Source organism: Nomascus leucogenys, chromosome 5, assembly GCF_006542625.1.
Source record: "Nomascus leucogenys isolate Asia chromosome 5, Asia_NLE_v1, whole genome shotgun sequence".
Classification (NCBI taxonomy): Eukaryota; Metazoa; Chordata; class Mammalia; order Primates; family Hylobatidae; genus Nomascus; species Nomascus leucogenys.
Window position 1 is genome coordinate 121,016,214 of NC_044385.1, and position 26,625 is coordinate 121,042,838.

At 42.5% G+C, this 26,625-nt stretch overlaps 1 protein-coding gene across 3 annotated transcripts in view; it reads right to left on the reverse strand.

The window, feature by feature from the left end:
* Positions 1–26,625, reverse strand: part of DZIP1 (DAZ interacting zinc finger protein 1) — a 64,089-nt gene that overhangs the window by 31,089 nt on the left and 6,375 nt on the right. For all 3 annotated transcript variants that reach the window (XM_030813560.1, XM_030813561.1, XM_030813559.1), the window contains 5 exons: positions 21,264–21,351; positions 18,026–18,150; positions 12,785–12,946; positions 10,370–10,507; positions 7,790–7,852 (listed from right to left, as the gene is read on the reverse strand). In XM_030813560.1, coding sequence (XP_030669420.1) covers positions 7,790–7,852; positions 10,370–10,507; positions 12,785–12,946; positions 18,026–18,150; positions 21,264–21,351 — 576 coding nt within the window. The remainder of the gene's footprint in view (positions 1–7,789; positions 7,853–10,369; positions 10,508–12,784; positions 12,947–18,025; positions 18,151–21,263; positions 21,352–26,625) is intronic.

Here is a 26,625-nt window from a genome sequence, read left to right on the forward strand (position 1 = left end):
CCAACTGGAGCACATAACATGAAATAACACATGATGAGCAACGATAAAGGATTCAGGCTTCTCCTGCAGAGTGGCTCTGACCCTCAGTACTAAATTTCTCCTGCAGTCCTGTCCTCCCGATGCCCACATGGGCCATCCTAGGCCAGAGAGCACATCTTAATATTTTTGTTGTTGTTTTTTTTTTGACATGGAGTCTCGCTCTGTCACCCAGGCTGGAGTGCAGTGGAGCAGTCTCGGCTCACTGCAGCCTCCGCCTCCCGGCTTCAAGCAATTCTCCTGCCTCACTTTCCTGAGTAGCTGGGATTACAGGCCCACAAAACCATACCTGGCTAAATTTTATATTTTTAGTAGAGACGGGGTTTCACCATGTTAACCAGGATGGTCTCGAAGTCCTGAACTCAGTCAATCCACCCACCTCGGCCTCTCAAAGTGTTGGGATTACAGGTATGAGCCACCGTGCCCAGGCACATCTTAATTGTTTTATATTCCCAGAAACTAGCACAATCCCTGGCCTTCAGCAGGTTCTCTGAGAAATGTTTACTGATAAATGTTTACTGAGAAAAAGAGGGGGAATGGTAGGGATTAGAGGGAAAGAGGGAGGGAGGGAAAGAAAGGGAGAGATGCAGAGGACAGAGATACAGAGACACACAGACATATTCATCTTTAGAGATAATGTCATAGAAGATCATAGACTGGACAGAAAGAATTCAAGAAGAATTTGTTTTCAATAATTGAAGGAAAGGTGCTTAAAGCAATTTCAGTAGTTGTTTAAACACAGAAGGCTAAAAAAAGGGCGGAGGGAGGGGGGTGCTTGAGGCCAGGTGCGGTGGCCCGTGCCTGTAATCCCAGCACTTTGAGAGGCTGAGGCAGGCAGATCACTTGAGGTCAGGAGTTTCAGACCAGCCTGGCCAACATGGCAAAACCCCATCTCTAATAAAAATACAAAAATCAGCCGGGTGTGGTGGTGGGCGCCTGTAATCCCATCTACTCGGGAGGCTGAGGCAGGAGAATTTTTGAACCCAGGAGGCAGAGGCTGCAGTGAGCCAAGATCATGTCATTGCACTCCAGCCTGGGCGACAGAGCGAGATTCCGTCTCAAAAACAAAAAACAAACAAAAAAAGGCTTGATAATTGGGGTGAAGAACATTCCAAGTCTATGGCCTGGAAGTGGTGACAGGGTATGCTGATCAAATAAAGGAGCAGGAAGTATCCGTGCCTGAGATGAGTATACAAGGGCACCTAGACCAGCATTTCCTCATTTGCCTGCTTTTAGAAAATTAACACTCATTGTGTAGTAGATGCACTTCATTTTGTTGAATCCACACCACGATGTTACGGACACATGTTTTGGCCCCATTGTACAGATAGGAAAACTCAAGTCTGGAAAGGTAAAGTCACTGGCCCTAATTGAGACAGCCGAAGGGGGGCAGAGCCCAGACTTCAACTTTCACATGCAAGTTTCAAAGTCAGTGCTCTTTCGGGAGGCCAAGGAGGGAGAATCGCTGGAGTCCAGGAGTTGGAGTTCAGCATGGGCAACGCAGTAAGACCCTGTCTCTACAAAAAGTTTTAAAAATTAAGCTAGGTGTGGTGGGGTGAGCCTGTAGTCCTAGTTCCTCGGGAGGATGAGGTAGAGGGTTGCTTGACCCCAGGAGGGTGGGCCTGCAGTGAGCTCTGCTCATGCCACTGCACTCTAGCCCAGGTGACAGAGTAAGACCCTGTCTCAAAAAAAAAAAAAAAAAAAAAAAAAGCAGTGTCTTAGCATCCTGCACAGCCTTGCCTCTGAAATGCTCTGTGCCCCTATGAGGCCGGACAAACACTGGGTGGAACCAATCTAGAAAGATTTTCCAAGTGAAACCTAAAAAGAATATTTCCTTTCCTAGTGGATACTAAGAACCTCCCCCAAGGAGGGCATTGTCAAGAGCTTTCACTACATCTTTACAGGCCCCTGGAAAAGTGGCCTCCAAAGCAGTCTGGGAAATGCTGAGCTGGAAAATAGAAGGAAAAGCCAGTAAAAATGTCCAGGCTGCTGGATGGAGGTTTAGGACCTTGGCCTTGATTAACTACATGGGGAGTTGCTCCAGGCCCCAGGAAGAAAGGAGATGTGGGAATATCTAAGGGATAACATCACTCTTTTTTTTTTTTTCTGAGACAGAGTCTCGCTCTGTCGCCCAGGCTGGAGTGCAGTGGCGCAATCTTGGCTCACTAAAAGCTCCGCCTCCCGGGTTCACGCCATTCTCCTGCCTCAGTCTCTCCGAGTAGCTGGGACTACAGGTGCCCGCCACCACGCCTGGCTAATTTTTTATATTTTTAGTAGAGACGGGGTTTCACCGTCGTCTTGATCTCCTGACCTCGTGATCCGCCCACCTCGGCCTCCCAAAGTGCTGGGATTACAAGCGTGAGCCACCGCGCCCGGCCAACATCATTCTTAATAGAGGAGTTAAGAATGAATCAGAAAGGCACAGAAAAGAGTACATGGACAGAGGAATGGAGAGGGTCTAGGCAAACATGGCCAGAAATTATTTTGAAGTTTGCAGCTCATGAGCCCATTTTCTGTGATCCCATTTCAAGCACTATGCATTTTTCCCTACTGGTCCCCATCACCCCATCCTCCCTTCCTTCATTATGTGACTATTTGACAACCTCCCAAGCTCTCAAGAGTCTTCTGTTGGGTAAAAAGGGCATGCCATCGCTTATCTGTGACTGCCTGTGAACTCCTACCAATGTTATTTAAAACAAAAAAAATTGCCAAGAATCTACGTAAATCAATAGAAAGTTGGCAAATGCAACTTCCCCTAAACAGAGAAATACAATATGTGCATTGTGGGAACAGCAGGCACCAATCATGTGGAATAATTAATAGTTAGGTCTCAGGCAGAGATTACTAAACCTGATTGAATTCACCCCTCTGTTAGGGTTTAAGAGCAAAGAAGGGAGAGGTAAGCAGCTTCTAAACAAGCCAAACCAACAGACGAGGAAGGAGTGCAGCCTAGTGGTGGCACAAATCCGCCCCCACATACCCAGTATGTGAGGCATGTGCCCCACTCAGAACCAGGAAAGGCCTCACCTTCTTCCTCCATGACAACCGTCAGTCTTTCTCTCTATCACGACTCGCAATGACAAAGTGTAAAAACTGTAACTCGCTTTGTATTCTAACCAGAAGCCACTGAAGTTCCCACAACTGCCTGAAACACAGACAGCTTTAAAGGAGCCAGGATTTAAAAAATCCCTCCCCACCCCCAATTAATAAAGAAACCTGAATTATGTCCCTAAATATCAATGCTAGAAAGATGGCTTGAAGAATAAGAGTAGGGATTTTAATGATCTAAGAGCAGTGGTTCAAACCATAGATCCAAAACAGGATATCCTGGGTGGCTTTTGGTTTGTTTATTTCCAAAATCCACATGTCCCAGACTTATCTACTAAATCAAGATCTCAGGGAGTGGAGCTGGCCACGTGTACTTTGGAAAAGAGTCTCAGGTAATTCTGAAGTGCATCTGTGGTTAGGGATTACCATGTCAGAGCATCCAAAGAAAAGATCCTGTGTCCTTACAGAAAAGCAACCACTCCGCTCGAAGCTGTCACTGCCTGTCTTCCTTCCCGGCTGGGAGCTTCACAGGTGAGTGCCTGGAGCTAGACAGGCCAGCCAGTTTAGTATGCCTGGAGTACACAGGGCCTGCATTCAAATACCAGTGACCGTGGGCAACACGGCATCTGTCTAAGCCCCTGTGCCCTCACCTGTAAAATGAGTGACAGCATCTACTTCACAGAACTCTTAGAAGGATTAAGTATATGGCAACTACAAATATCCATTTATTTCTAAATGTTCTCATGAAACCAATGGTGTGCTGGTTAAATCAGCTTTCAAAAAAAACACTCTGATGAGGAGAAATGTGCACAGCTGAGAGCCAGTATGAGTCAGCTCCAGGACACCAGGACATGAACCATAAGGACAGGCCACTTTTGCTTCAGTGTGATGCAGGGGGACAAAGGAGAACACTCTTTGCACAGTCGAGCCACCTGTGGTGCAGAGAAACTACCGTCCACTGCTCCTGGGATCCTGCATCTTAGCTGCCATAGATAAAATATGCTGGGAGGTGAACGCCACCGTCCTAACTACACAGTCATTGCCACGGGGGAAGCTCCCTGGGTGCAGGGTGGAAACCTGGACTAGTGTCCTCCCTACAGCAGATGGTGCTTAGACCTCCAGACAATTCTGGTAACCCTGCTCTTCTGAACCCTACAATCAGCCTTTCTCCGTCTATGAAAACAAAGCTGAATGATGCCCTAGCTAGATGTCTAGCTACCTTCCACATTCATTCTGCAAGTGTGTAGCGAGTGCCAACCACATTTCAGGCACATGAGTGGATGCTGGGAAGACAATGGAGAGCTAAATAGATAGAGCCCTTCACTCATACGGCCAATGATATGATTGGAGAGACAGACAATAAACAAGGAAACAAATAAGCAAGTAAACTATTTAAAATAGTGCTCAGAGCTCTGTTTGAGATGTGATGGGAATAATAAAGAAAAGGGACTACCTACTTGGATAGAGTGACATCAGGTGACCAGGGCCCAGAGGCCAGAGGCAGTGGGGTAGGCAGGGTTCTCAGGGTGCCCTCAAGGTTGCACCTCTGGTGTATACCCCGTGTGTGATGCTGTCCCTTGGTCTGAAGAGAACTTCCATTGTGCTTCTCAACCACAGAATACGGCAAAGGTGAAGGGACTCTGGAGACGCAATTGCAGTCCCAAGTCTGTGGACTTTGGGGTTATGAAATGGAAGATTATTCTGTGTGGGCCTGTCTTACTCAGGTGAGCCCCCTAAAAGAAGTTCCAGGCCGGGCGTGGTGGCTCACGCCTGTAATCCCTACACTTTGGGAGGCCGAGGCAGGTGGATCACCTGAGATCAGGAGTTCAAGACCAGCCAGGCCAACACAGTGAAACCCCATCTCTACTAAAAATACAAAAATTAGCTCGGCATGGTGGCACGTAATCCCAGCTACTTGGGTGGCTGAGGCAGGGGAATCGCTTGAACCCAGGAAGCAGAGGTTGCAGTGAGCCAAGATGGCATCACTGCACTCCGGCCTGGGCAACAGAGTGAGACTCTGTCTCACTAAAAAAAAAAAAAAAAAAAAAGAAGTAAGAAGTCCCAGGCCCTTCCTGAAGGGGGAGAATGAAAGCAAGAGAGACACACTCTAGCTGGCCTTGAAGTCAACAGCCATGCTGTGCACTGCTACGGAGAAGGGGTAGCCTCTGGGACCTGATAGTCTCAGCCCTTCAAATAACCACAAGGAACCCCAGACAGGAACACAGCCCAGCTGATACTCTCAATGCAGCCTGTGAGTCCCTGAGCCTAGCCAAGCCCTGCCTGGACTCCTATCCCATGGACATTGAGAAGAGAAATACATGCCATTTTCACCCACTCAATTTGTGGTCATTTGCTACACAGAATAGAAAACTCATACCGAGGGAAGGAGGTAGCTATGTGAAAAGCAAGTGGAAGGGCTTCCCAACAATGAAAACCAGGTATAAAAGAGGAAAAGGCCAGAATGTTCTAGAAATTAGCAGAAAGTCATCATAGCTGGAAAGAGGAGGTTCCGAGAGGCGGGGGACAGGGCCGGGGGGTCAGGCTGAAGCTAGAATGGTGGCCAGCAGCCAGGTTATTTTGCTGGCTCTGTGGAGAGCAGACTAAGGAAGGGGAAGGCTGGAATTGAGGAGACCCACCCTGGGGCACATTCAGAAATGGAGGCTTAGTTAATGGTAGAGGCAACAGGAAAGTACAGAAGAACTGGTTCCATACAGTGGGCCCTGCAGACAGCCTGGACTCAGGGTTTGAGAGAGAAAGGTGGAATCAAGATGAGCATCTGGAGGAACAAGGGTGCCATTTGCCACGTCTGGGGAACAAACCCAAGAACTTCATTTTAGGCATGTTGCACTTGAGAAGCCCATGGAGATGCCGAGTACTGAGCTGGCTACCTGATCTGGAACTCAGAAGAGTTGTTTAGGCTGAAGAAGTAAACATGGGCATGATCCACACACAGCCCTAACCCCACTTCAAGAAACTCTCTCCGTTCAGTCCCTAGGGCACTCTGCATTTATCCCATGCTGATTCCCATATCTGTAGCCTCACTCCTACTCTCCTTCTGTACTGTAAGCAGTCTGAGGGCAGGCATTGTTCCACACCTCTTTTTAGCCTTATAAAGTGTAGTACATAGCAGATGCTCAGTAAATATCTCCTAAATTGAACTGCCACATCAGTGATACAATTTTCAATATAAACTACTGTATATGTGTATGTATATAGATATGTGTATTGGGTGTATGTCTGTGTATTATCACTGTAAATTATTTGCCTGATGAAATGATATTATAAATGGAATAGAGGAAAAGTAGTGGTTCCTATTTCCTTTTCTAGCAATGATACAATCTTATAGGTAGATTAATGTCTAACTTTCCCATCGAAGTTCCTCAAGAACTGCAGGTGTTTTGTGAAATATTTTTATTTTTTGTTTGCTTTGCTTTAGTTTGGCTCTAGTACTGTTCACAGTTTCTTTTTTTTCCCCCATCTTTCTCAGTATTTGTTCCACTTCAGAGAAATATAAGCTGATAAATTTTTTGATCATCTGAACACACTTCATCCTAGCAATTATACACATATATATTATATGGTCTTTTTTCATTTTTCTACTAAGAAAGGTAATATTAGAAAATGTGCAAAGAGGAAACATTTTTTCCATTCAGAAAATATTTACAAGAAATACTAAGGTACAAAACACAATTTCAAGTGAAAAAATAGAAGTTTTCCTATTTTAAGATCTTCTCAAATACATCTACTTTAGATGTTTTGCACTAGTGTAAACACATTTTAACACTTAAATTTCTGATGTACTCAGGTGAAAGAGAATCAGTGTCATAATTAAAGTTTGTTTTCATTAAAGCGATTTTAATGTAAACAGTTCTTGCCTTTTTAAAAAATTACTTACATTGCAGTTCTGTGATACAAAAAAATCAGAAACATGTATTTGACAATGAAGAAATGATTAAGTAACTTATGATATATCCAATAAGATCATCATGAAGTCATTAAAAGTCATGATTTTGAAGAATAAAACTTAGGAAAGGTCTATGATATAGAAAGTGAAAAGTGTACAAACCTATAAAACATAATTCGAATGTTGTAAAACTATGTATATATGAGGTTCTATACTTGCAGAAATGCATAAAAGAAAACTGAAGCAGTGGACAAGAAGGCTGCTGGAGCTGGCAAGGTCACCAAGTCTGCCCAGAAAGCTCTGAAGGCTAAATGAATATTATCCCTAATACCTGCCACCCTACTCTTCCACAGTGGTGGAAGAACGGTCTCAGAACTGTTTGTTTCAATTGGCCATTTAAGTTTAGTAGTAAAAGACTGGTTAATGATAACAATGCGTCGTAAAACCTTCAGAAGGAAAGGAGAATGTTTTGTGGACCACTTTGGTTTTCTATTTTGCGTGTGGCAGTTTTAAGTTATTGGTTTTTAAAATCAGTACTTTTTCACAGAAACAACTTGACCAAAAATTAGTCACAGAATTTTGAGATCCATTAAAAAAGTTTAATGAGAAAAAAAAACAAATAAATTATAAGAAAGTAGTAGCAGTGGTTATCTTTGGTGTTAGAATTATAGGTAATTTTAATTTTGCTACACATTTCTCCCCAAATGTTATTAAGTGGACAAATATTACGTTTATTAAAAAGAAAAGCAAATATTCCTTTAAAAAATGGCCCACTTTAGGCCATTGGTTTCTTAACCTTACCCGATCCTTCTCTTTCTTGTGTTCTTGATGAATAGCTTGAACTCGAGCTGTCCATTTGCTTTCCTACAAAAGAATAAAAGAATAATTTATGTACAACTGTAACAATGAGATCTATGCAATATGGAAGCTTCCTTTTTAGTGAATACCTATGAAACACAACTATCTGTCTGGTAAAATTTTAGCTAGTGATGAAATAGTTTGGCTCTCGGTCCCCACTCAGATCTCATGTGTTGGAGGGAAGGGCCTCGTGGGAGATGATTGAATCATGGGGGTGGACTTCCCCCTTGCTGTTCTCATGATAGTGAGTTCTCACAAGATCGGGTTGTTTAAAAGTGTGTAGCACTTCCCTCTTTGCTCTCTCTTTCTCTCCTGCTACATCATCTTAAGACGTGCTCGCTTCCCCTTTGTCCTTCTGCCACGATTGTAAGTTTCCTGAGGCCTCCCCAGCCATGCCTCCTGTACAGCCTATGGAACTGTGAGTCAATTAAATCTCTTTTCTTTATAAATTACCCAGTCTTAGGTAGTTCTTTATAGTATTGTGAGAACAGACTAATACAGCTGGTTTTTTTTTTAGAATATACACAGTCAAAAATGCTTAAGTACGTTTGCATCTGGTTTTAATCTTTTACCATAAGGCAGGGGTCAGGAAAAATTTTTTAGTAAGGAGCTAACAGTAAATATCATAGGCTCTGGGGGCCAGACAACTTGTTCAAAACACAACACAACACAATACAGCTGTGTCATCCCACAACTGTATTGGGACAACAGCCATGGATAAGACGTAAATGAACTAGCACTCATAAAATGTTACTGGGACATAGCCAGTAACACTTTCTTCACAAAAGTAGGTGCTAGTTTGCCAACCTAAGAGGCCAAAAGGAAACACCAACGTTTCCGAGGCCATGGGTTCTGAACTGACAACACAACTCACAGGACAGAAACAGAAGAAATTTAGGTGGGACCCTAGGATTTTAGAGCCACATCCTTCAGTTCATGAGCGACCAGCTGTAGTCTCCAGCCTGCTGGAAGCAACTGTCAACAGCTCAGTTCAGGACACAGCTCCTGGTTTCCTACCATATACCAGGCACCTCACTGGATGGCCACTGGCAGGCTAAAAGAAGATTAAGAGACAGGCCCTGCTCTGCACAGGAGGTGAGTAGACACAGCCACGGAGAATCCACATATAATGTGTATGTGATTAGGTCCCACTTAGAGACTACAGAAATGCTATAGCCTAGAGGCTCAGGAGAACTTTCTGAAAGTGGTACCTGCCCCCCTGGCTGAATACTAAAGAATGAATAAAAGACAGGTCCCGAAAACTGGGAGCTGCAGGACAGGCAGGAAAGCTGCCAGAAACGAGGAAAAAGAAGGACATATTCTCAGAGGCATGGGCTGCTGGGCCACTGGAGTGCCAGGAAAGCAAAAAACAGAGAAAGATGGCCCAGGGCCCAGAACCCGAAGGACCCTGCGTGCTGGCAGGAAGTCCAGAATAAGGGTCACTGAAGGACTTCAGACAGGACAGGGACATGGTCAGCCTGACTGCAGTGGAGCAGGTAGATTTGGGTCGGGGAGGAAAGATGTGGGCACTGAAGCAAGAAGCAGTGGTCCCTATTTCCAAAGTCTACTTACCTTTTTTAGAATAACCCAGGCTTTTTTAAAAAATCCTGAATTCATAAACTCTCATCTCTATTTGCTTCCTAGTTTAAAAAAATTGTTCCCCTAAACCGCTGTCACTTCCAAATGAAAGTGATTATGTTTGATAAATGTAAGAGATCATCAGTTGGCCAGTTAGCAGTGTGTGTGTGTGTGTGTGTGTGTGTGTGTGTGTGTGTGTGTATATATATATATTTTTTTTTTTTTTTTTTTGAGACTGGGTGTCACTCTTGTTGCCCAGGCTGGAGTGCAATACACACACACACACACACACACACACACACATATATATATATATATATATTTTTTTTTTTTTTTTTGAGACTGAGTGCCACTCTTGTTGCCCAGGCTGGAGTGCAATGGCATGATCTCAGCTCGCTGCAACCTCTGCCTCCTGGGTTGAAGCAATTCTCCTGCCTCAGCCCTCCGAATAGCTGGGATTACAGGCATCCGCCACCACGCCCTGCTAATTGTGCTGAGGTGGGCGTATCACCTGAGGTCAGGAGTTCGAGATCAGCCTGGCCAATATGGTGAAACCCCGTTTATACTAAAAATACAGTTAGCAGTATATTTAAACTCTAAAACTAAATCTGGTGCTTCAATATGCCCTTCTACGCCTTTTGAAATTGAGAGCTACATCTGAAAGATGAAAATGAATAGCTAGGTTATACTAACCAATTCAAATTGATTTTATGGAGAGAAGAAACAAAACAGTTTTGCCAACTGTTGTGTATGCTATTTGCCAACAGCAAGCATGTAACAAACACCTCTTATGACTTAGGCATGTTGTAGGAGAAAAATAACAGCTAGTCACCTTTATGGTTACTGAAAAAGACAAACACTTTTTCTGCAGATGACACTCACTGTAAATTACTTCATTGAGAAAAAGGAAGGCATCCACTGCAGCTGTCACCCACTTGCACGTACCTGACTATCAAGAAGCTGCATGACATTATGGAAATCCCGGGGATATGGAGAACGGTCTTCTTTAAGCTCATGTGCATCTTTTAATGTGCCTATGTTGGACTTGATCTGCATGTTGGACTTCTGGATTTCTGACAGTTGCTGTAAGATAAAATTCAAGCTCAGTACTACAGTTAGACTTTCATGAGACTGAAACGGAGAATAAAATCAGGGAGCACGTAGCTGTGTTTTAAATCTGACTGCCCTCTTGGACGCTCCTGGACGCTCTTGGACGCTTCTCCCGCTTCTGCTTCCCTGTGGTTTTACTGGTTTGTTTCTACTGCTTGCTGGTCTTCCTATCAGAATATGTACAGGGTGAAAAAAGGGGAAGGAAAATCTAACTTTCTAATGTTAAACGAGTCTATTTTTTTTTTCTTTTGAGACAGGGTCTCATTCTGTTGCCCAGGCTAGAGTGCAGTGGTATGATCATGGCTCACTGCAGCCTCAACCCCCTGGGTTCAAGCAGTCCTTCCACCTCAGCCTCCTAGGTAGCTGGGACTACAGGCGTGCACCACCACACCCAACTAATTTTTGTATTTTTTTGTAGAGACAGGGTTTTGCCATGTTGCCCAGGCTGGTCTCAAACTCCTGGGCTCACGCAACAATCTGCCTACCTCAGCCTCCCAAAGTGCTGGGATTACAGGTGTGAGCCACTGGGCCCAGCTGGGGCTTAACATTTTTTATGGGCACTTAATAGGTACCAGAAACAGAAGAACTGAATGCACCTGGTTCTTAAGCTAGTTTAGTGAGAGGCCAACACTGTCCAGGGACCACATCAGTAAATCCATTGGGGACATAACGTTTTAATTTTACCTTTTCCTTTTGATATTATTCCCAATGTTACTCATGGCAAAAACCCTCAGAAAACCACAGAAGGTAACATGTTAACTTCAAAAACAAAAGGATAGGGGAGCACACGTCTCCTCTCCTCAGTGTAGGCTGCTCATAGTGACTTCATTTCAGAAAGGACAGCAGGGAAAGGAGGAAAAAAGAGAAAATTTTCAGTGGAGAAACCTGACAAACACTACCTCAGCCAGGTAGCCAAGGTCAATAGCAACAGTTATAAGTCATGCAGATTCGTAACACAAGGTCTCAGACAAAACATTCAACTCTACTGCTCCTGCACAAAAATGCCACAGAGCATAAATTACCAAACATGGGTGTGTTTCAGTAAAACTTCACTCATGACACTGAAATGTGAACTTTAATGAAATTTTCCTGTGTCACAAAATAGCCTTTTTTTCCAACGTTTTAAAAATGTAAAAACTGGCTGGGCACAGTGGCTCACACATGTAATCCCAGCACTTTGGGAGGCCCAAGTGGGAGGATCACTTGAGGCCAGGAGTTTGAGACCATCCTGGCCAACGTGGTGAAAACGTCTCTACTAAAAATACAAAAATTAGCTGGGTGTGGTGGCATGTGCCTGTAACCCCAGCTACTCAGGAGGCTGAAGCACGAGAATCCCTTGAACCCAGGAGGCAGAGGTTGCAGTGAGCCGAAATTGTGCCGCTACACTCCAGACTGGGTGACAGAGAGAGACTCTGTCACGAAAAAAATAAAAAGTAAAAATGTAAAAACTATGCTTATGTCACAGGCCATTCGAAAACAGGCGGTATGCTGGACTTGGTTCATGGGCCATAGTTCACCAAACCTCACGCTAGAGTATAAAGAGTTTTAGGAAAGCCCTCAGGTGAATTCCAAAAATCTATTTTCGTTTATAAAACTTGTTGGCCCCTAGAGGGAGCTCAAGGACCTTCGCTCAGCTCCCTTCCTTTCTCCCTTTTCCCCAAAGAAGACTCACGTCAAATCTAACCAGGGAGCTTAGACTTCTTAGCAGGAGGACACTGATTGATTGGCTGCTTTCTAAAGAAGCAGCTCAGGTGTCATCTATGCATGAGGCCGGGGCTGTATGGACCAGGGCTGTTCCCATAGAAAGGGGCTCATTTTAGCCATAACTTGCTTGCTTTAGAGACCCCACCAGGGCCTGGGTTGAGGAGGGAGCCTGGCAAATGTTCTTAGTCTTTCTGGGTCTGCTTCCTTCCCTTCCCACTGGACAATGGAAAGTTCCAAAACTCAGGGAGGAGTTTACAGTTCAAGGCTAACCTAACCAGATAAGAAAAGAGGGACCTTCATATAAGAGGGTCTTCTATATCTCACCACGAGTGTTCTGCACTGAAGTATAAGGCCAAAGCTCCCATTCTCAGCAAAACATCTCTGACTCACTCTATCTCCTCTATGCCTCCCTCAAGACTCTCAGGGAGAAGAATGTCTGCACGAGGGTACCGTAAAGCAACTCCTGGATCCCCTGGCCTTAATGCCATCCTAACACCACCTCTCAAGGCAATCAATACCATAAGAACTTCTAGGTTTAATACTTACATATTCTAATGCTGAATTCTTTGAAGTTAATTCTTTAAATTCCTTCATAAACATCTCCTTGACTTTTTCCATTTCATCAACTAGTTTCTCCTTTTCCTCTTCTTTCCACCTATCAAATAACTTCAAAAAGTCTTCCTCTTTTGTTTTCTGCATTTCGTATTCCTGAAATTATTTTAATACACAGCTTTAAAAGTTCTGGTCTGAAGAAAATAAGCAGTATTTAAAATAAAAGTTCATAGCATCACTTCAAAAATGTTAGCTAGTATGGCTTATTTCAGTTAGGCTTGGAATAACATTTCCTATCATGGCAGGTCTGTGCACAATGATTTTTCTAAACTAAAGGCAGCACACAGAATCCTCTTGTCCTTACATCCCTTAAAATACCAACACAGAGGCCCAAGGCCCCCAGCTTTTTGTGTTCTGTGAACTTGTATAAAAGTCATGCCATAATATATAAAATGTAAATATACTTTAAAGAAAACATATATTGAGCAATAAAAGAACATTTCTTGGCACCATAACAATTCGGGTGGTGCAACTCCATCCCACCCCCAGAAAATACAAATTCAGATTTATAGGAGCTAGATTCAAGGTCAGCACTTGATTTCTCAATGACCTTCAGGGTTTCTAAAATCTAAATTGAGAACTTGAACAACACTATATGCCAACTAGCCCTAACACACATATACAGAACTCTGTACCCAACAATAGCAGAATATGATTCTTCTTAAGTGCACATGGAATATTAACCAGGAAGACCTTTTTTTAGTCCATAAAGTGTTTCTCGGATTTAAAAAGATCAAAATCATGTAAAGAATCTTCTCTGATCACAATAGAATAAAGCCAGAAATCAGTAACAGAAGGGAACTGGAAAATGAGCAAATATGTGGAAATTAAACAACACACTCTTAAACAACTAATGGGTTAAAGAAAAACTCACTAGGGAAATTGGAAGATACTGTGAGGTTAATGAAAATGAAAACACAACATACCAAAATTCATGAGATGCAGCCAAATCAGTGCTTAGAAAGAAATTTATAGCTGTAAGAGCCTATATTTAAAAAGAAGAAAGGGCCAGGTGTGATGGCTATGCCTATAATCCCAACACTTTGGGAGGCCACGGTGGGAGGATCACTTGATCTCAGGAGTTTGAGACCATCCTGCGAAACACTGTGAGACCTCATCTCTACTAAAAATTAAAAAAAAAAAAAAAAAAAAAAAGCCAGGTATGGTGGTACATGCCTGTAATCCCATCTACTTAGGAGGCTGAGGTGGGAGGACCACTTAGAAGTGGGAGGTCAAGGCTGCATTGAGCTGTGATTGTGCCACTGTACTCCAGCCTGGGCAACAGAGAGAGATTCTATCTCCAAAAAACAAATACAGAAGAAGAAAAATATTAAATAAATAACCTAGCTAGAAAAAGATGAGCAAACCAAACTCAAAGGCAGCAGAAAGAAAAATATTATGAAAATTAGAGCAAAGATAAAGCAAAGAACAGTAAAGCAACAGACAGAATAGATGAAGCCAAAATTTGGTTCTTTGCAAAGATCAACAAAACTGACAAACTTTTAGCTACCCTGACTAAGAAATGAAAGTGAGGACATGACTACCAATCTTAGAGAAATTAAAAGGATTGTAAGAGAATATAATGAACAATTGTACATCAATAAATTGGATAATCTAGGTGAAATGGACAAATTCCTACACAAATGATCAGACTGACCCAAGACAAAGGAAATTTCAATAGCCTTCAATAAATAAAGAGATAGAGTTAGTAATCAACAACCTCCTAAAAAGGAAAAGTCCAAGACCAGATGGCTTTACTGGTGAATTCTACCAAGTATTTAAAGAAAATAGAATACACAAGAAACTACTAAAGTAATAACCAAATTCAGCAAAGTTGCAGAGTACAAGGTCGACATGCAAAAAGCAGTTATATTTCTACATACCATCAACGAACAATCCGAGAAAGAAATTAAGAAAACAATTCCATTTATAATAGCATCCCAAAGAATAAAATACCTAGAAATAAACGTAACCTAAAAGGTGAAAGACTTGTCCACTGAAAATTGTCAAACTTTGTTGTAAAGATTGAAGAACACCTAAATAAATGGAAAGACATCCCATGTTCATGGACTGGTAGATTTAATATGGTTAAAATGGCAATACTCTCCTAAGCAATCAAGAAATTCAATGTAATCCCATTCCAATAACCTTCTTTGCAGAAATGGAAAAGCCAATCCTCAGTTTCATATGAAACTGTAAGAGGCCACGAATAACCAAAACAATATTGAAAAAGAAACACAAAGTTGGAAGATGCACACTTATCTATTTCAAAGCCTACTACAAAGCTACAGTAATCAAAGTTGTGTGATATTGGCATAAAGACAGACATAGAGACTAGTGGAATGGAATTGAGAATCCAGAGATAAACCCAAACATCTATGGTCAACTGATCTTCAACAAGGGTGTTAAGAACATTCAATGAAAAAAGAATAGTCTCTTGAATAATTGGCACTGGGACAACTGGATAAACCACATGCAAAAGTATAAAGTTGGGCCCCTCTCTCAATCTGTATGCAAAAATTAACTCAAAATAGATCAATGACCTAAATATAAGAGCTAAAGTGATGAAACTATTAGCATATATAAATAACTCATACAGCTCAACAAGAAAAAGGCAAACAACCCAATTAAAAAATGGGCAAAGGATTTGAATAGACATTTCTCCAAATAAGATATATACAAATGGACAATAAACATGAAGAGATGTTCAATATCATTGGTTGTTAAGGAAATACAAATCAAACCCCAATGAGATACCACTTCCCACCCACCCAATAGGATGGCTTTACTTAAGAAAACAGAAAAGTATAACAAGTATTAGTGAGGATGTGGAGAAATAAGAACATTACTGGTGAAAATGTAAAATGGTACAGCTACTGTGGAAGACCGTTTGGTGGTTCCTGAGAAAGTTAAACATAAAATTACCATATGACTCAGCAATTCCACTCCTAAGTATATAATCAAGAAAAATGAAAACATATGTCCACATAGAAACTGCCACATGAACGTTTATAGTAGTATTATTCATTAGAGCCAAAAGGTGAAAATGAACCAAATATCCTTCAATGGATGACTGAATAAACAAATTGTGTATGCATACATACATACAGTGGAATATTAGCAAGACAGAACGAAGTACTGATACATGTTACAACTTAGATGAACCTCGAGAACATCATGCTAAGTGAAAAAAGCCAGACACGAAAGATCATACATTACTTTTTTTTTTTTTTTTTCAGATGGGGTCTCATTCTGTAGCCAAATGTGGTGCAGTGGTGTGAACACAGCTCACTGCAGCCTTGACCTCCTGGACTCAAGCCATCTTCCTCCCTCCTCAGCCTCCTGAGTAGCTGGGACCACAAGCGCACGCCATCACACTTGGCTAATTTTTAAATTTTTTGTAGAGACAGGGTCTCACCATGTTGCGCAGACTGGTCTTGAACTCCTGGGCTCAAGCAATCCTCCCATCTTGGCCTCCCAAAATACTGAGATTACAGTTGTGAGCCACCACACCCAGTCTACGTATTTTTTTTTTTAAAGATATATACTGAATAGGAAAATTCATAGATATAAAAAGATTCGTGGTTACCAGGAGATGAAGGTAGTAGGAGTGATTATTTAATGGGTATGGGTTATTTTTCTGGCGTGTTGAAAGTTTTGAAACTAGAGAGATGGTGGTTGCACAATATTGTGAATACACTAAATGCTACTGGACTGTACACTGTAAAATGATTGTCTAAAAGAGATGTTGGTACACCCTTGTTCATAGCAGCATCAGTCATAATAGTTAAGAAGTGGAAGCAACCCAAGTGTCCAACAACAGATGAATGAATAAGCAAAATGTGGTATACATACATATACCATGAACTATCATTCAGCTTGAAAAAGGAAGGAAATTCTGGCACACACTACAACATAGATAAACCTTGAGGACATTATGCTGAGTAAAATAAGCCAATGATGACAGAAAGACAAGTACTCTATGCTTCTATTCATATGAGGTATCCAGAGCAGGCAAAATCACAGAGAGGGTAAGTAGCTGGAAGGAGGTGGGAGTGGAGCACTGTTGTTTAATGGGTAGAGTTTCAGTTTTTCAATACAAAACAGTTCTGGAGATTGGCCATATAACAATGTGAATATACTCAACACTACTGAACTGTACCCTTAAAAATAGTTAAAATGATAAATTTTACGTCATAGGTACATTACAATTTACAAAGAGAGAGAAAGAGTGAGCCCATGTGGAAGACAGAGGGCTCCGTCAGTGATTCTGTGAAATGACTGCTGTTATCCCTAGAAAGTCACACTTGCTGTCCCCATGGGGGAAACAAGGAAGAACCGAGCACACTGTCACTCCAACAGTCACAAGGAAATAAATGCTCTTCGATGACCTTACTCTCTCCATTAGGTACACCAAGGTCAACCCTCTGTTGGATCAACAGTGGCATACGTGGTACCCACAGTGTACCCACAGTGACCCACAGAAGTCAGAACTCAATGAATCATGGGCCTCTTTCCTCTTGGGCCCTTCATCACCCCAAGTATCTCTGAACAAGTAATTCTAAGCACCCAGTGGGCTGACACAAGGGTCACACAGATGGGAAAAAAGAAAAAAGGAAACAGATCAGAAGCATGCGGGAGACTCAACCCTCTGTTGGTGGCTTTGAGTATGGAGGAAGAGAGTCAGGAGCCCAGGAGTATGGGGAGCCTCACAAGGAAATTAGGAGCAGCCCTCCCTCAATGGACAGCCTGGAAGAAAGTGTAGACCTCCGGCCTACACCCACCAGGAACTGAACTCTGCCAGCAACCAAATAAGCAAGAAATATTCTGTTCTATAGCCTCTACCAAGGCACATGGTCCTCCTGACACCTTGACTTTAGCCCAGTGAGATATGAGAAGTGTCAGACTTCTGTTTTAAGCAAAATTTTAGAAAGTTAATTGTGTGTGCTACGAATTCCACCTCAATTTTCTAAAAGGCTTTCAAAAAATAGAGAAATATATTTCCAGTGATGTGCTTTGTAGTAAGATACTGAAGAGTAGATTGGCAATAAAAAATGCAATCACCTTGTCAAGTTCTACAAACTCTTAAGTGTCCTCTGTTCATTAGAGTCCATAGCATAATTGAATTACATACAGTTAATTATAATTAAAATACCACAGAATTCTGCCTGGTACCTTGGAGAATCTGACCGCACTGGCATGGTGTGCAGCCTCTAGCTCAGACCTGGTGAGCTGCAGCTCTTCCTTCAATACAACGATCTCACTCCGGAGCTTCTCAGTCTGTGCATTTTTCTGATACTCTGTTGCAACAGAAAATCGTGTTAAAACACCATCTCTTACCAAATGTACCTGGAAACTTATGGGGTACAGTCCTGTTGATAACACAAAGGAAACTGTCCTCTTACTTGGGATATGATTACTTGTTTCATGCCACATGAGCCAATTTTTGCTCTTTAGTTTATTTGGAGCCCAGTGTATTTTGGGGCACTGAATTATTTTTTAGCAGATTCTTTCAGCCACTGTGTTGAGGTTGGATTATCCTACAGAGACACATGAGAGCCCTGTTCAGGGAGCAATAATGGTAACAAGGAATAATACAGGGGGCTTTGACCCAGTGGCACTCTGGGCTTTTCTTAGAGGTGCCTGTCTCAATCACAGAAGGCAAGCAAAGCTTCCTCTGCAGGCACCACCATACTGAAATCTCTGTGGTCACCATCCTTTAGGTGCCTGCTGAACTCTCCTGAGGACCCCATCAGTGCTAATACAAGCAGAGGACTTGGGGGGCATTCAAAATGCAAACTTGGGCCATAGTCTATCAACTGGGGTAGAAGTGAGGTACTGAAAAGTTGTAAAAGGAAGCAACAAGTGAAAGGAAGAATACTTATGTACATGTACTTACATGCAGATGTACACATGACTGAATGGATGTACATGTGTCTGTGAGTGTAGACATGAAAGGTATGGAAACCAAAGTAGAAAGTCAGAATCTCAAAGATGACCTGAAGAAATAATACTCGTTTCAGAGTCTGAAACCCTCTCTGAAACGAGTATGAGTTAGAATAAGATACTGAAACAGAAGAGAAAGAAGGTCAGTTTCATGCTGAAGAATGGTAGATTAATTAAAATATTTCATCTTTCCAAAATATTGCTAAATTTTATCAGTGATTCAAGACTTATTAATGAGCGTATTATGCTGTTATTTTTGTTTCTACGAAGCTTAGCTATTTCCTAAATAATCTATTTAACTGAAATGGGCAAGAATGGAAACAGCCTGGCCCAAAATGGAGGGAAATGCAGATATTGAGAATATAAGCCAAGTACCCATGTCTAGATACTGAGAACATTTAAGATCAGAATGAGGTCGGGCACAGTGGCTCATGCCTGTAATCCCAGCCCTTTGGCAGGCCAAGGGGGATGGATTACTTGAGGCCAGGAGTTCAAGACCAGCCCGGGCAACATAGCAAAACCGCAATCTCTACTAAGAAAAAAAGAGAAATACAAAAACTAGCCAGGAGTGGTGGTGGGTGCCTATAGTCCCAGCTACTTGGCAAGCTGAGGCAAGGGAATCACTTGAACCCAGGAGGAGGAGGTTGCAGTGAGCCAAGATGGCTCCACTGTACTCCAGCTTGGGTCACAGCGGGAGATTCCATCTCAAAAAAAAAAAAAAAAAAAAGATCAAAATAAGAATTTCTGTGGGTTACTGTGGCAATCTGCAGGAAGCTTTGATCTGCCCATGGAGAAAGAGCCCTTACATTCTTTGCTTTTGAGAACACTTCAATGGTAGAAAACCTGGCTCCTTGGTAAACCTCAGAGTCCCCTCCCCTCTCTTGCGTCTTCATTTTGCATACCATCTATATTGTCAGTGGTATGCACCCAAACACATCTTAGTATCTCCCACATCAAATGAAACAAAAATTGTCCCTGGGTCTCACATTTCTGTCCAGATGAAGCCTCATGTCTCTGCTTTCCTTCCCAATAAGTGTTATTGAAACCAATGTCTGGATACAGTAGGACCACTCCCTCATGATTCTCAGCTCAGCTCAGGGGAATCAGACTTTTGTCCCCACCTGTCTACTGAAGCTGCTGTGCCAAGGTCACCAACAACCATCTTGACAACAGCAGTCCATTGTCAGTCTTCATCTTACTCTGTACCTCAGGAGCATTTGATATGACTGACCACTGCCTTCTCCGTGAAATACTTTTCCCTTGGTTTCCATGACAACATACTCCCTCCAGCTTTGATAGAGACTATTCCTCACTCCCTGCTGCTGCTCTGTCTGAGCTCCTAGCATTGGGAAGACGTTGGGGCTGGCCTCACCACTTTCTCTTCTCTGTCTAGGTGACCTCAGCCAGACCAGCTCTACTCCAGTGATTCCCAGATTTAAATCTCCAGCCTGGGTCTCCACCTCAAGCTGCAGCCCTCCAGTACCCCCACCTGCATGTTTGTTGCACATACGATGTAAACACACCAATGGCAAGTACAAACTCTCATCCCTCTTCCTCCTTGAAACTACCTCCCAGCCCTGGCCCTCCATCACAGGAAACATCACCACCATTCACCCAAACATGGAGGACAGAAACCCAGGGTCCTCTGTAGCTTCTGGATCCACAACTTATCTGTTACATCTTCACCTGCCCGCCTGTCTGGGGACAAAGCTGGTCCAGGCCCCCATCTCTCTCACCTGGGCTGTGATTGCAGCCTCCTCCCCCTCACTCATCCACTGCTTCTGATGTCGTCCCAACAGTCTAGTCTCTATCCGCAGCTAGAAGGGTCATGCTAAGGTACATATTAATTAGATCATGCCCCTCCCCTACCTAAAATCCTCCAGTGGCTCCACCTTATGCATATAAAAACTCCACATTCCAGCCCACACCTTCACGGCTTCCTGTGATCAGGCCCTCAGCGCTTCAGCCTCACCACACACCATCACCTCACCTATTCTACTCCACTCCACCAGCCCTTTTGTTCCTCAAACACATCATCCCGGCACACCTCACACCCCTTACAGTCAGTGTTCCTTGGCCGTGACACACTTTTCCAAGACTTCTACCCCACCTGGAATCACTCTCTACCCCATTGTCCTGCGCTATGATCTTCATCGCATTTGCCACCATTTGAGAATTACTCATTTATCTGTTTAATTACTCATTTATCTGTTTAAATGTGTCTCCTCAACCCCCTTTAGAATGTAAAACTCGAGAGAGAGTGGGGCTTCTCCATTCAGCTTGTGGCTGTATCTTCACACCTACTACACTGTATGCACCTCCTGAGGGCTCCACATTTACTTACTGAATTGACAGGGACCGTGATGCTTCTTTTAAGAGGATTGGGAAATGCACTGGACCAAGTCTCATTACCAAAAGAAAAAGGGAGCAGGAAGAAAAGAGCTTTGAAACAGAACTCATTACTCACCAAAACGAGAATTTTCTTCAGCATGGCGGCGTTGAATGTGACTTTGTAGAAAAGCTTGGTTCATAAAGGCCTTGTCACAAAAATGGCACTGAAAAGGAGAGAGCAACAAATCCAAGTGTCTGTAATGACTGTCGTCCCACTTAATTGCAATTAAAATTCAGGTACCTGGCCAGGCACGGTGGCTCACGCCTGTAATCCCAGCACTTTGGGAGGCCAAGGTAGGCAGATCACCCAAGGTTAGGAGTTTGAGACCAGCCTGGCCAACATGGTGAAACCCCATCTCCACAAAAAAATACAAAATTAGGTATAGTGGCGTGTGCCTGTAGTCCCATCTACCAGGGAGACTAAGGGAAGAGAATCACTTGAACCCGGGAGGCAGAGGCTACAGTGAGCTGAGATTGCACCACTACACTCCAGCCTGGACAACAGAGCAAGACTCCATCTCAAAAAAAAAAAAAAAATTCAGGTACCTGAAACACTACTTCTTGGGCACTTTCTCGCTGAAAGATACCATCCTAGCAAGAGATATGGAAAGCATGACTAAAAAGAGAGATATGAAACCAGGCTGGGTGCGGTGGCTCATGCCTGTAATCCCAGCACTTAGGAGGCCAAAGGTAGTTGGGGGGTCACTTGAGCCAGGAGTTCGAGACCAGCCTGGGCAACATGGCAAGAGCCCGTCTCTACAAAAAGTAAAAATATAAGTAAATAAATAAAAATAAAACCAGGGCATTCCTCCCAAACTGAAGACAAGGCAGTGAAGACCACCTCTTGACAGTTAAAGGAGCCCTTCTGCTGCTTTCTGGAGCCCCTGATGCTGCTCTTGTTAGACTGACAGCTTCCACTCTATCAACAACAACCTGCCCCTGCCACTCTAGCCACACCAGCCTTCTTTCTGTCCTGCAGGCACACCAGTCTGAGCCTTTGCATTCACTGTTGCCCCTGCCTGATCTTATCCAGACCCTCCTCCCGTGGCTGGCGCCTTCTCCTGACATTCAAGATGTCATTAATCAAGCATCTTCCACGCTGGGGATGATGGCACGTCCTCAACAAGATCCTCAAGATCCTCCTGCCTGTCACAGTCTCTGTCACATCACATAGTCTTCTTTTCATCCTCATACATCTCACTGGCTAATATTTTCATGTTTATGTACTTCACTTGTTTATTGTCTCCAGCCCAGTCCCTCTAGGTTCTAGAACATAGACTTCTGAGGGCAGGGCCTCTAGCTTTATCCCCAGAACACAGGCTTAATATATGAATGAACAAAAGCTTGGAAGTATAACCTATTAAAATAAATTTTCTGAGAAAAAAGAAGTCAATTCCACGTATACCTCTGTTTTTCTACTTTAACACTGATTCAAATTTTAAGCAAAAATCCCATTTGTTTCATCTATGTCCTCATCCCTGGATTACTCTGAACTAAATCCTGGATATTATATATTTCATTTGTAAATATTTCAGAATGTATCTCTGAAAGGAAGACAGGACTTTAACACAAATCATAATATCATTATTCTACCTTATAAAATATAAAAATTAAATCCTTTTTAAATAACAAATATTCAACTATTTGGATAATTTTTAAATTTTTGTTAATTTGATGATTTTTCCCTAATATTTCACATATTGTCTTAGAAAAACCATTTGGTTTGTTTTGGAATAATTATTAATAACTGGTTCCAAATAAGGCCCTATCCCTATCCTGCAACTGATGGTTATGTTTCCTAACACTCTTTTAGTCTATAGGTTTCCCCTCCACCTCTTTTTTTTTCCTTGCTATCCTTTTGCTGAAGGGGCTGAAGCTTGTCCTGCAGAGTTTCCTTCCATTTGGATTTTGCTCTTTTCATGCCCACTGTGTCACTGAACATGTTCTTTTGTTCACCATGCTGCTTTACTCTTAATCAGTGCAACTGCATCCAGACTTCAGGCTTTGGTTTCTAAAACTAACATTCTGTATATTTCCTTTTTTTTTTTTTTAAAGTCTCTCCCTCTGTCACCCAAGGCTGGAGTGCAGTGGCGCAATCATGGCTCACTGCAGCTTCAACCTCCCAGGTTCAAACGATTCTCCTGCCACAGCCTCCTGAGTAGCTGAGATTATAGGTGCCTGCCACCACTCCCAGCTAATTTTTGTATTTTTGGTAAAGACAGAGTTTCACCACGTTGGCCAGGCTGGGCACAAACTGTCAACCTCAAATGATCCACCCACCTTGGTCTCCCAAAGTACTGGAATTACAGGCGTGAGCCATGGTGCCCAGTCATATTCTGGCATATTTCTTGGTATTGCATCTCAGAGAATCCCTAAAGCATCTCTTCAACCTCCCGGGCTCATGACAGCTTTGGTTCACCTATAGGACTTTAGGGACCCCTCACACCGGCTCTGATGTAAGTCACATAGGCTCTCGGGCTGTGTACAGCACTGGAGAAAGGAAAGGAAGAGGAAGCCATGCCTCCCTCTCTCCCCACCCCACCCCAGAGTTCACATGTTGCCAGAAGGTGTTCTAACAATACTGTTCCTAACAGAGACAGAGACCATCCAGCCGTCAAACTGCAATACAGCCACTCTATCAGGGCAAGTACAATGCTTCAGCAGCACTGCCCATGTAAGTGTAAGATGAGAGAAACGCACAATGATGATGGAGATGATGCAAACACACCACCCTTTCAAAGGGAGAAGGGGAAAAAAAGGTAGGAAGGTAAGGAGGTAGGGAGGGAAAGAGGGAAGGAAAGAGGGAAGGTAGGAGGAAGGAAGGAAGGGAGGGAGGGCGGGAGGAAAAGGAGGGAAAAACATCGCATGCAAAGATAAAGCTTACTGCAGGGGATCTATAAATTAAGAAAGGAATCTAAAGATGTTCTTCACAATATATTCACATCACAGAACATAAGAGTAGCATACATTCTATAAAAATGATATGATTTTTTAAAAAAACAGAATGAGTTTAAAAAGAAAGATAAAATACAAAAAAAAAAAGATCTGAAACATCATTGCTGAACAAATAAATAAGAAAAAGCAAGGAATAGGGCTGGGTGCAGTGGCTCATGCCTGTAATCTCAGCACTTTGGGAGGCCAAGGTGGGTGGATCACCTGAGGTCAGGAGTTCGAGACCAGCCTGGCCAACATGGCGAAACCCTGTCTCTACTAAAAATACAAAAATTAGCCAGGTGTGGTAGTACACGCCTGTGATCCCAGCTACTCGAGAGGCTGAGGCCGGAGAATCACTTGAACCCAGGAGGTGGAGGTTGCAGTGAGACAAGATTGCGCCACTGCACTCAGGGCCAGGGTGACAAAACGAGACCTTGACTCAAAAAAAAAAAAAAAAAAAAAAAAGAAGGAAAAAAGAAAAGAAAAGAAAAGAAAAGAAAAAGCAAGGAATAAAAGAGACACTGTTGAAAACTGAATTGCTCACTAAAGGAAAGGCTGACATAATTTATCACAGTGAATGCAGATTAGAAGGAAAGGATTAAAGCAATGAGAAAGAAACCGAAGAGTACGGAGAACTGATGGACAAAATCAATACTACATAAAGGTAACTGGTTTCCCAGAAGTAGAGAAGCCAAAAATGAAACAAAATTTAAAGACTGAATACAAGAGAGTTTCCCTGAAGTGCAGTGAAAGCTGAATCTGCAGATTAAGAATTCACCAGGTTCCAGGGAAAACTGATACAGAACATTCAACACCAAGTACACCCTAGAAAGTACTAGGCTTCAAGCAGAAAGAAGGGACTCTTCAGCCATGCAGGCAGAAAAAGCAAGTCACTCACAAGAAGAAAAGCTTTAGGCCACCCTCAAACTTCTCACAACAACATTTACTGCCAGAAGACAAAGGAACCACATCTAAAAAGTTCAGAGGGAAAGTGTGACTAAGAATATTCTTCATCCAATATGTCTTTCAAACTTGACAGAATTGAAGAAATGCAGCACTTTTGGGCCTTCTGGGTAAGAAAAATCATTTGGACAATCCTATGAATTAAGAGACAATTCAAAATGAGAAACTCAAGAATGGAGATGTTGAGGTGAAAGGACTTTGAATGAGCACATAAATATAAAACGAATGGAAAAAAACAAGTAAGACATGGTTGAGTAAGAGAATGTGAAAGTTACCAACCTGGATAGTGTAACTCTCGAAATGGGGAGAGAAGCCCTGACTTCCACTGTGACTGTGTTTGCAGATGAGGCCTTTAATGAGATAATTAAGGTTAAATGAGGTCATATGGCGGGGGTCCTAATCTGACAGGGTAAGTGCAGCACAGTGGCTCCCACCTGTAGTCCTAGGTACTTGTAAGGCTGAGGCGGAAGGAACATTTGAGCCTAGGAGTTCAAGGCCAGCCTGGGCACATAGCAAGACCCCTTCACTTTAAAAAAAAAAAGAAAAAGAGAGAGAGAGAGAGAGACATTAGCGATCTCTCTCTCTCTCCAAACACAGAAAAGGCCATGTGATGAGGACATAGCAAGAAGGTGGCTGTTTACAAGCCAGGAAGAGAGGCCTCACCAGGAACCATCCCTGTTGATACCTTGATCTTGATCTTTGACTTCCAGCCTCCAGAACTGTGAGAAAATGCATTTCTGTTGTTTAAATCATCTAACCTGTGTTATTTTTATGGCACCCTAGGCAGATTAGTACAGATCTGTAAGTATAATATCATTTATAGAAAATTTTCAAACTTAAAAACACTGTCTTATGAATACATATGTTCATAAAAATATTTTATATGTTCATATAAATAGGAAGGATATAGTCAAAGAAAGATTTTTCTCTGAGAATGGAGGAAGGGAAAATTATTTATTTCTAAGATGTTTAAAACTCTTTAAACACTTGCTATCTTGGAAATATAGCAAAATGCTAACCTGAGTTCAATCTTTTTTTTTTTTTTTTTTGAGATGGAGTTTTGCACTTGTCACCCAGGCTGGAGTGCAATGGCGCGATCCCAGCTCATTGCAACCTCCACCTCCTGGGTTTAAGTGATTCTCCTGCTTCAGCCTCCCAAGTAGCTGGGATTACAGGTATGCACCACCACACCTGGCTAATTTTTGTATTTTTAGTAGAGATGGTGTTACACCATGTTGGCCAGGCTTCTCTTGAACTCCTGATCTCAGGTGATCTGCCCACCTTGGCCTCCCAAAGTGCTGGGATTACAGGCATGAGCCACCGTGCCCAGCCTAACCTGAGTTAAATCTAAGAGGTGGGTATATGGTGTGTCTTACATTAGTCTATGCACTTTTTTGTATGTTTATAACATTTCAATACTAATTTTTATTTGAAAATCAATGAGGTTTTTCTTTTAAAATTCCCCATATATGGGTATTCACTATATTGTTGTTTTAATTTTTCCATGTTTTAAATTTTTTTAAATAGAATATTGAGGAAAA